Below are 12,147 nucleotides of genomic sequence, written 5' to 3' on the forward strand. Positions count from 1 at the left end.
ATCGATACCCGTTTTGTTTTTAAGAATCGATATCTGTCAGTTAAACAGTGATTTAATGAACCACAGTAGAGTAACAGCTATTTTTGATTGATTTAAAACGTTCCGCAGTGATTTGTGAATAAAATATGCGCAAACATCACTGTTTTACTTCTCGAACTAATCGTAAATGTCTAAGGGCTGCCTTTTATTGGTAATTGGTATTGAAATAGAACTAGTCATTGCCTTGTGTTTAAATATACAAATCAAATGAGCATCGGAGTTTAAAGGCCATGTGTATTTGGCAACAAATGAGGATAAAAACATTCTCTATGTTTGTTTGTTATATTAAAAAACACGCCTATAAATCTTGCACATTGACCTTTGACCAAAAGAACTATGTATCAGAAAGAATACTTTTGACCATGTTTTAGCATGAGAAATGTACATGACTAGGAAAACTTTTGAGATCATTCTATTTTGAGACTACCTTAAACAACTCAGGACTAAACATGTGAGTTTCGTCACACAAGAAATAAACATTACACTTCTCCAGAGATTTTCTTGCTGTCAAAAACTACCAACTGACAACTGAGACTGTTGTTGGTGTCAACCTGTAGCGACTAACTATGACAACTCCGTGTATCGTCCCTAATGAGAGGTAATTAACTGTGTAGAACTGTTCCAAGCTCTTTGGTCGCAATACGCGTTAGGAGGAACTGTGGAACTGGATCGTAAGAACTGTTATTAACGCTTGAATATGCGTTATGTTTTAAATAATAAGTTTAAACCTGATAGATATAGCTATAGTTTGTTTTTGTGTTAAAAATATCGATGTAGGTAAGCTTAATCACCAATAGATTGGTGTTACAAAAATCTCTGCCAGTTGTAAATTTTTAAACAAGAAACCATTTCTAATGTCAGTTTTTTTTTCAAATTGAAATATAGCATTTTCGCTGGTAATAAAACCGTTAGTCGCCAACGGAAAAAAAATGTTGTATAATGCGTTTCTTTTTACGAAAAGATTTATGATCCATGCGACGTTTTTTTGAAAGCTCCACTGAAATGAAATACGCTTTGCTTTTGACTGGGCCGAGGTCATCGGTCATTTTTCAGGATTGCTACACTTCTGTATGAAATACAACAGTGTTGCTAGTGAAGTATCACGATATAAAAAACCATCAAAATAACTGAAAATAAAAGCTATTTTCCAGCTTTTTTTTTCTCTTTTACTGTTACCTGCAACTCTTACTAGATAGAAATAGAAAACTGAGTTCGATAATGTTGTATGGAGGGACTGATTGTCAGATATTCATGCCAAACGTTCTGGCTGGCTGTTTAGGTATAACAAAAATTGGTACAGACTACTTATTTCTCTTTCCTAAACAATAATCATTCTCAAAATGAATCTATTCTACATTAAATCCAAAATCATTAGGCCCTGGATTATATTCGGCATCATGACGTTAGCAATGCGGTTGTTAGGGGAACACGCGGCAATTTGATCAGGCGATACCTGGCAATCAATGGAATGCCACTGTTGGCTTCAACACGCTTTTGTTCACGTTATGAAAGCCGAGCATTCAATCCACAAACTGTGTGTATAGGCTGTGTGTATACGCACTGAGGAACTATAGCTACATTATAATTTTACGTTATTTTTTAAGCTCTTTAAGACCAAGACTTACGTTTTCAATAAAGAATGAGTTAGTTAAAATATTACCACGAAACATGCTGTACAGTGTACACTTTGAAGAGAACACCACGATATGTTTCAATATGATAAAAACGATGTTCTGTATGTCTAAATAATATAAGTAATGTGTTTTGACATGAAAACTTTTGTTTCTTTGAAGAGAAACCTAAATTTTACGGCAAACTTGACTTTCCACATACTTTATCTAGAACTATAGTACATGTAACTCTACAAAATAACTCAAATATAACCCTTTACCACCCACGTAACCACCCGTTCAAAAGTTCAGCTCAAAACTGCACCTGATTACGAATGTAATTTCCAGGTAAACAGAGCGAAACAATTATTTCGAACGCGGTATTAATTCGTGCTGGTAATTAAAACTTGCAGGGCTACGTGGCTAATGGCTAACGACGCTGGTGGCAGGTGGCTCGTGGCTCGACAATTAACCACGCTAATTTGCAAGCCTCATAATTGTTGCTCGTGTTAGCTTTTGTATGGTTTGTGAGATAATTACTGGGGATATTGCTTGTTTCTTGTTTCGGGTTGTCTTGTTATTGCTATAGATTTTGATGATGTGAACGATAAAGTTTTGCTTAGTGTAAATTTTGAGTCTGTAATGTAGTCTGAAAAGTATGTGTAGGTACGCCTGCTTGAAAATAACGGAATGCTTTTCGTGGAAAAGTTTAGTGTATAACAATCAATATCCACGTATAACGAAAACTAATAACTTAAAGACACGTTTAGGATAGTTTAGATTATATCAATTAAAGAGAGGATATTAGAATTTCTACATCCCTGTAGAACACACAATTTTTTCATGAACATATAAAATAATCTTTTGTATTCATCCTTAAATTCATCATTATTCATTCATCAAAGGTACGGTAGACTGCACATCAGTGGTAACTGTAACCTTAACTCAATAGTAATAAGTACGATTTTCCTATAAAACGGTTACCACTGACCTGAAGTTGATTGTACGTACATGCTACTAAATCAGGTTCACGAAACTGACCACATAACAAATATGTATTTCTTTGCCATTCGGAAATCACCATATTATGTCCCCTCCTATCAAACTTTCACTACCTAGAACAAACTCAGATTTGTTCCTTTCCTTCATGATTATCTCCTCAAACCTAACCTACAATTTTCTGTTCCAGACTTTCTGCGTGGTATCAAAACGGTTTCGCAAGAACTACATCCATCGCTTCACGGCCACCAGATCTCTGTTCTGGTACTCGCCGTGGTCTCCCGTGCGGAGGGCCTGCGTCTACCTGTCTACGAACCAGTACTTCGATTACTTCGTCATGGCTACTATCCTGCTCAACTGTGTCTTCCTTGCCATGTCGGAGACTATCGAAGAGGCTGAGTGAGTATTTTTTTTACTTACATAAATTGTAGTATATGATAAGCTAATAGGTAGGAGCATAGTTGTATAATAGGCTACCTATGCTGTGCATGCATAACTGTATGTGTAAATTTACATGCAATTTGTCGTTGTATGATGACTTGCGCAAGACGGCTGGCAGGAGCTGGATGCGAGCAGCCGAAAATCGATCTCAGTGGCGTGCACTTGGAGAGGCCTATGTCCAGCAGTGGATTGCGATAGGCTGATGATGGTGATGATGATGTCGTTGTATGTGTGAGCTCAGGAGCGCTCAGTATTGGTCGAGTTGCCGAGTCTTACAAAGACAGTGACACCCGCTTTCGTGAGACCTACCTATACAGCAATTTTGTAACTTACCTCTGATTGAAAATTCACTGAAGATCTTAATGAAGCTTTTAATCCTCAATATTACAATTTCGTTTCAACGATTACTATAGGTACATGTAATAATATATATTTAACTCTTTATTTTATAACCGAAAATAAACCCATTAAAGTGTCAATTAGTTAAAATTGCTGATAATTAAGCTCATATCCAGAAATAATGCAAAATTATTCAGTAAATTGCCCACTTAATGAGACATAAGCCAGCAATATATTTAACCTCGTCAAATTAACGCTATTTTAACAAAAGCTTCCGATGTTTGGATGTCCTTTACTGTCAGAATCTGTTGGGGTTCGATTTCGGTTCTGTAATTGGGACTTATTTGAAATTCAATCAGAATTATGAATGACGAAAGAATACGGTTAAATCTATCAGCGACAAGTATTTTCAGTGAGTTTCTATTTATTTAAAACTTAGGTGTATTTTATAACCTAAACATTGTACTCATCATTAAGTTTCGATCCTAGCATACGTTAATTCAGATACAGGACTTTTTGGTTTAGAAATCTACTTCCAAAAAGATCAAATTATATTTTACTTTCAAATTCTCAATTTAAAACAACCACGTTCCAAATTCAACTTTAAAATCAACTGTCAAAATTATGCGCAAACTCCGCCATGCAAGTACTGTCGCAAACAAAATCTGATCGCGCATCAGTGACGGTTGAATCAATCACGTTACTCGCTTACTTGCGTTTACGTCAACGTTATAAATGATCTCGTTAGTGTGCGCGATTGTACAGATGTAGAAAACGTATGTTACCATGTAGTATGAATATACATGTGTACCTACCTATATATATGAATCATGAAGAACAAAATGAATAGCGGAGATGGCATAACGGAAAATCTCCTAAGGTTGTGTGCTAAAATGCGGGTGTTCAGGGGACGAGGAACGTTACTGTCTTCGCCCTCAACGCCTTATTTGGACCCGCCCATTTTGTAATAACAAGAATCGTTGTTAGATATCTTAAAGAACTCGAACGCTTCATTAGTTCAGTCGTTTTGGTTATGCCCGCTGTGCGTATGTGACCTAGAAGAAGGCGTCCTACCTACCTTATAGCATCTCTGCTCATCTTTCCTCACTCCGTGGTACGAATGGTATAATTTACCGTCGCGTATGTAATTTATAACTGGTGCACTATCGTAAGTGGTTGTAGCTTGCCGCTTAATGCTTGATACGATGTGTTCGGGTAATTTATTGGGGAATTATTGTGTAGGGGCGAATAATTCTGCTATTATGTGTGAAGGTGAGAATATTTTTTTTATTATATACCTAACCACCGGTCTTTTGTATCTCCTCCCACACAAATTACGTCACTAATGTAATGTACAATTATCATTGCAAAAATACAAATCATACATGCATATAGTGAGCCCATAGAGGAATATGGAACCCAAGATAACAAGCAGGCAGTAGTAAGTACATTTCATTCAGAGACCAAAACGCGCGCATGCAAAAAAAATCTTAGCTGCAAAATAAAAACATATTTTTATTTATAAACAGATATCTTTCAACCCCCAAGCAACCGCTTCCGGGATCAAACAAACCAATTTAAGTAGTCAGATATTCATGAAAGGTAAGACTAAATCCGACCGGGATATCCGGCAGGTCGCGATGCGGCATGAATGCTGAACGGAATGCACTTTAATTCCGGCCCGAGGTGGCGATGTTAGTTTCAATGAAATGACGAGTTTGCGCTCGCAGTTCGAGGGTTAAGTTTGATTTTCGTGTTAGTTGTTGCGCAAATAGTTGGAAGGAGGTGTAAATACGTAAATACTGGATTTTAGAACGTGGTGTTTTTTTGGTGAATTTAAGCTTTGTTTTTGTAAATGATTTATCTGTCAACCGAACTAGATGAAATGATTTTTTTACTTGCTTAATGTTTGAATCCAGTTTTGCTGACGAATAAAACACATAAGCTTTAGTTACTTAGTTACTGGAAGCCCAAGACTCCAACATAGTTGAGAAAAGACAAAATGAAAGATGATTTCGTTTTGTATACCAATAACCATAAAATACTAATAGCTGTGTGAATCATGAGTACCAGGAAAACACTCAACGACAAAACGTTTCCCTCACCACGAACACCAACTTCACAACACAAAGTTATTCGTAATCCACCCGTGAGCCGATCCAATACCGTTCTGTAATTCGAGATGTAAGTGAAAAACAAAGTTTGCTCGCACTCAATTTAGCGGAACTTCGGCCTCCAGGAGAGAGGAATCAGGAATGCAACATACGTGCGACCCCAACATGGAGAACTAAATCACTAGCGGAGATATCATAACGCAAAATCGAAAAAGAAAGAACCGCGCCGAAATGCGGGAGTTCGGGAGACTAGGGACGTTATTAGCTCCACCCTTACGCACCTTCTACGGAACTCGCACATTATTTTATATTAAAAATAAAACCACAAATCAATCAAGACCAATCGTTGACAGATTAGTTTTGATTTGAAAATGACCCATAAGGTTGTCTGGCAAAGATAGCTCTTAGCCATAAGACCGCGACACCTCGCAGCGTAACACGACGCCGACACTGCGTGTGCATTAGTTTTAAGTAGTTTGTATAAAATATGTATTAGTATATGATTTAATGTTATAATATTTATGTATAGTGTTTTCTATGGGCCTTGATGCCTGATTTAAATAAATAAATAAATAAAATAAATAATGGTTACCTACTATAATTAAGTCTAAATAAAAATTTGACTGATTGGTGTACTTAATAAATCATATAGGTATCTATCTATCATAACGTCTCATTAGTTCAAGTAACTGATCACGCCCTCCGTACGTTGTTTGACCTACAAGAAGGCGTCTGACCTACCTTCCTTATAGCATCTCCACTATGTTTCCTTCCTCCATGGCTGGGAAAGTGTCCCCACGTGATAAGATTGCCAAGTCTTTGGCAGGTCCTATCGTGATGGCGTCGTTACGTTGATTGCGTATTAAGACTTGTGACGATAAAAGTTGCTAGTGTTTTTTGTGTAACGCGGTTTTTGTAATTATTATTGGGATTAATTTTGGGATTAAGTACTATGGATCTGAAATTGCGTTGTTGAACTTTTGAATTGTTATTAGTGTCGTTTTCAAATAAATGATCTGAATTAGTAGAAGGACTAATGTAACCTGCAAAGCAATATTTTAAATCCAGTAGAACATTGTGTTAGTTTGAGCATCCATCAAATATAATCTGATTTATTTATTATTCCCTTAAGCACTTCCGATTCTTTTGAAATACGTGAATTAAAGAGACTCATAGGAAAAACAGAATACTCTACAATCATCACAAATGATTTTCCGCCTAAAAACGAACGAATAAAAGAGAAAAAACCGTTTAGACTGTATACTTATTTGCTTAAAGCAAACAAGAGACTTCCAATGTGTGCTGGCCCGGTTTTCTAAATAAAACTTTGACATTGTACATGAGTACGTTTGTACGTACATTGTAACGTTTTCAGCGACCTTGAGTTCCTTGTATGTTATCATTTAAATACGTATACAAATTAAACTGATGGATTGTATAAAAATAGTGGCTTATTGTGATATTAAATAGGCTCTGTTAAAAGGACGATGGGCGTTTTGGTACCCTGTCCAACAGTGTTGATTCTAGTACCATTGCGTAGGTCTTGGCAAGGCAAAAAATGTTTACTATGACGACCAGTCCCAAATCCTTGTCCATTTCGCGTGACATCGACTAATAGACTGTGTAATGTTCATAAATCATCAACGTAGATGTAGTTCATAAATCTAACTGTATTGAATACAAACTGGTAAAGTTACAAAAAAAAAACAAGAATTTGGCCTTCATAGAAAGTTTGCCTGCCCACTGCTTTAAAAAAAGACTGTGGAAACCTTTGCAGTTCACGCAGAACTAGCTTATGTATTTGATGAAAGTCTTTCAGTATTTACAATCAATTAAGGTTGAAAAGTCAGGAGACGATGTTAATCTAAATTATATAATAATTATATATTATATTAATCTTGCTCCTCAAGAGGTGCTGAGATAATGATGAATTTCTTCTTAAAAAAAGATAAATAGAAATGTTTTGAACTTTTGTCAAATCAGATGACGATTGTGTTTCCGTAGTATGACTCCATAGACTATTACAACCTTTACATTATAATAGAGTGTATCTCAAACAATGTATGATGTCTATTAACTGAGTTTAAAATTATTACACTGACGACGTATGCCTCTTAATGAATTCGCATATATGGATGACATACTTGTTTCTATGTCGATTCCATTTTTATCATTACTCGGACCGGACAGCTAATTGAGGCAAGCCCCCTAGTTTTTGTTATTCTTCACGTAAATACCTTTCTAATGATATATCATACGTTACTGTTGGAGCGGGTACCAAATCCCATACAAAGTGCCCATTGTCCTTTGAATTATTTTGTGACACGTATATTTCATTATATTTTTTTATTTCGCTTTGCACGTTCTTTCCACACTCTTCCTAAATTTTCTTAGGTAGGTCAATAAAATTACAAATACACACGTTTAAAGTATATGATTGTATGTTGTATAGAATTACAAGTGACCAATACAATTTCCACGGTTTTAATTCAGTCCCGAGGGAAATTCTTTCTGCACCAGTATAAGTCGAAGCACAGAATAATGACCATACTTAAGATTAAGTTATAAACAAAAGATTCTGTCCCGTATCATTCTTCTTCTTCTTCTTTCGTATCGATGACATGTCATATATTGAGACTACACTATGCCAGCCCAATATGCCGCAACAGCGAGAACCGTTGAAAGCCCAGTATCCCGTACAAAGTGTGCGGCATTGAGGCGACACTGCGGCATTACAACTAATGCCGGCTAATATTAGTGAGAAGCATGTTTTATCGGCCGCCTGATCAACAGGTTTATTTACAGTGTTAGTACTATTTATTACTAATATATTGATTAAATAATTTATTAATTATGGCATAACTTACATGAGTATTCTTATCTCCCGACGTAACTGTTCATCAAGTACCAGGACAGCATAAAGTTCAAGAAGTACAGCGCGATCAAGGTATTTTTGATGCAATTGTTCGTCAAGTACCAGGACAGCGTATCTTACATAAGCCTACCAATACTTATCTATGGAAGCTTTTGCTCACTGTTTACCAGGATAGCATAAAAGAAATGGAGTTAATACACATGAAACAGCTAGTAGTAAGATCAAGTTTTCAACAAAATACTCTATCCTACTTCATACAAAGTGTGCGGCATTGAGGCGACACTGCGGCATTACAACTAATGCCGGCTAATATTAGTGAGAAGCATGTTTTATCGGCCGCCTGATCAACAGGTTTATTGATTAAACCTCACTGAAGTACGGTTAGGTTTCATATACACGAGTTTTGAAGTAGTGAGTGATGGGTGTTACTTTATTTTTGGCTTGAAGTTTTTATGTAGTCGTTTCTCAAATTTATTTTATTGATGGTTTAACTGCAGTCCTTTCGGGTAGTAAGATGTAAGAAGGTAAATTCAAATTCAAATTCAAATCTTTATTTGCGTTCCATATGTAATACAGGTATATCGGGTTGCCCGGTTAACGGGATGAGGAAATCTACTAGGCAGTGGTTCCAATTAAAACTCTGGTACTCAGCTGCATGCAGTTAGACTGGAAGCCGACTCCAACATAGCTGGTCAAAAGAATAGGCTAATGACTAAAATGACTAATATTCAAACGTTTAGAAGTAACAATTAATTATACAAATGTTTACCCGCTAATGGTAGTGTATTGTAAAATGAAAATAGTTGAACGGTAGTTACAAGCCGTTGAACGGAACATTGAACTTAAGTTTGAACCTAGTATAAACCTCAAAGTTTCGCTTTCCAAAGCAATTAAGTCCATGTTATAACCTAGCTATTACAGTTCGAAGGCTACACTTTATTGTATTTGTTTATAATCAACTTCAAATAAAGGAGGTTCTGAGTTTTTAATTTAGTTTGACTGTCGCTAGGCTGAAACTGTATGATCACGGCATCGAATCATGGATACTTACTCTATATAAAATGTACTAGAAACATGTTTCATACAATATTGACATAATTTATCTAGCCCATGCTTATAACGAGAAAATTAAGTATTTCATCGTTTTATAAGTAAATCACGCAAAAAAAGCATTTCGCAAATCCGGAATGCTTGCTTTATATTCTTATCTCCATTTCTTTTGATAATTTGTAGGTTTTTCATAAATAATCTGCAAATATAATTTACTTACGCTTAACCCTGCCACCACAAAACTCAAACTTTCCCTCACAAAACAATTCGTACATTTTCTAAACTAATCCTATGAGTACGAGCACCGAGCACTGGGGCCGGAGGTGCGGATGTTTACGCAATGCGCAAACTTACTTCGGCTATGTGAAGCCGGAATTCCACGTTATAAACTGTGAAAGCAACAGGCGTGGTTTTGTTGTATGAATTTACAGGTTCTTTATATGTTATTTTAATGTAGTTTTTAGATTACATTTGTCATAGAATCTTAATAAATGCGATAATCATGAGTCTGTTAGTGGTGTGTAGTTTATGAAACGGAGACAGTTAAAATACAAAAAATACAGATCTATTATCTGTATTTTCATGCCCATTATGACAAAGAGACCTAGATTACGCTTTGTATAATTCAAACTCGACCGCAAAATCATTTATCCTACTTGTCTGCAAAACTGTTGGTACAACAATCTCCCCAGCAACACATGTCTGTCAGTAGGATAGAAAAGCCGTTCATCGAAAAAGTTTTCGTGTGGTGTGTGGCCACTTTTTATTTTTGGGGTGTTAATTTTAATGAAAACAGACTTGAAATAGTATAAATAAGTCTCGTGCAAATTTTTACTACCTACTATTTTAGTAAAACCTGTATCAACCAAACACAAACTATATCTCATTCTAAGTTACAGACATTTATACCCTTCAACTATAAACGTCACTGTCATTGTGATGTGCCGTCACTGGCGCCAGTGACGTCACAACATGTCCCCCGATCACCCGCCGCGGATAAACGTCAGATTATCAAACATGGCGGCGATTAGACAAACTGTTTGTCTTTGAAAGTAATCGCTGGATAATTATTAATTATAACTTTGTGTTTTGGGAACCCTCATTTGTATGTTAATTCTGGTTTGATAATACTTTGAACTAACCGCGTTGATATGCGGATAAAATTGGGTTTGACTTTTATGTGATAACGTGATGAGTTAAGGAACTTCAGAAACAGAAAACCCAAGTAGTTAAAACTATGTCGTGTATAGTAGCAATATTGGTCCTGTATGTATGTATGTAATGTATGTTTTCAGCATAGTATTTGTCAGACTTAGGAGGTTTTATGTAAATAATTGAAGTCATTTTTTATCATATTCATTAACATTAATATGGCGTGAAAGCTACGGTGTGACGTCACCCGTTGCGTCGCCTACGTCGTAGCAGCTACGACGCAGCGGCTACGACGTAGGCTGCACGTGTAACCTTTAGCAAAATACTATGTACGTGTCATTTACTTCAAACTGAAAAACTATATCACAATAATAAAAATACAAATCAAAGCATAAAATGACAGGTCGACAACAAACCGAATCGCGATACAATGAATTACACAATTGATCGAATGGTCTATTGTATCGATTTCTGTTAAAATCGAATACTGCCATTTGTTGAATGCTAATGTTCATTTCATGTATTCATACAGTCGTTTCAATGAGCATATGACAAAAGGGGGCGATGTTTGTTATTTGTTGTATTGGTAATAATAATCCGAGGTGTAAATAACTGCGCCTTTTGTGATTATTCGCCAAGCGTAATTAGCTATCACTATGTAATTTTTTATTTTTAAATATTCGCTAAATCTCTCATTTTTTAGGATAAAGACTCCAGATTGAAGCATATAACTGCAGTAAAATAGCGCTTACTATAAGGCAGGCTCTCAGTTCGTTAACCTATCAGACAAAAAGGGTCATGCACTTTCCAAGAAGCGCCAAACTCACAAACCAATCAAACAACCACAAATCGCTGCGGAAACGTCTACTTTTTTTTCACTAAAAATCTATGAAGATCCGAATCTCCAATAAAGATGTCAAAGTAGATTCCGGAACGGTATAGTTGTGATGTCTTTACAAAGGGACGAGTGATGGCTTGTCTGTCTAGTCGATGAGTTGACACGCCAAAGGTTTGTGTGTGTGTATAGCGTTGTGGTAGGCATTTGTTTTTAAAGTAGTAACTCGTGAAAGGGCTGCTGGATTTATGGTTCTCATAAAACATTGGTGTATATTTTGTATGTACATACTTACAGGTGGCGTGCCATAATGCGCAATTATAAATTATATGACAATGTAAAATAGTGTAAAACGTTTTACAAATACAATAACAAAATATCTCTTTTAAAATTAATTAAAATTATTGATGAAAGCAACAATTATTTGAAAGCACATAACATACACATAGTATAACATTACAGTAGAAGGTAAACACAAAAATAATCTGAATTACGGGACGAACAAAATAGCTATCCTACTGAACAGCCCTCTATGAAAACAAAACTAAGCTCACCCTTGACCCGAAGTGTACCTGCTGTAACATGAACAGCCATCCGTCTGAAATCCCTGAATATACTTACATTATGAGTTTTAGTAGGGCCTGCAAAGATGAGATGAAAACTCTCTATATATAGGGAAAACTTGACAAATAA

The 12,147-nt window shown here is 36.0% G+C and overlaps 1 protein-coding gene across 1 annotated transcript in view; it reads left to right on the plus strand.

Moving 5' to 3' along the window:
- The window catches only part of LOC124638343 (sodium channel protein 60E-like), a 173,495-nt gene that overhangs the window by 109,781 nt on the left and 51,567 nt on the right, over window positions 1-12,147 (plus strand). Inside the window, exon 3 of the mRNA XM_047175287.1 lies at window positions 2,839-3,047. Coding sequence (XP_047031243.1) covers window positions 2,839-3,047 — 209 coding nt within the window. The remainder of the gene's footprint in view (window positions 1-2,838; window positions 3,048-12,147) is intronic.

Source organism: Helicoverpa zea, chromosome 17 (genome assembly GCF_022581195.2).
Source record: "Helicoverpa zea isolate HzStark_Cry1AcR chromosome 17, ilHelZeax1.1, whole genome shotgun sequence".
Lineage (NCBI taxonomy): Eukaryota > Metazoa > Arthropoda > Insecta > Lepidoptera > Noctuidae > Helicoverpa > Helicoverpa zea.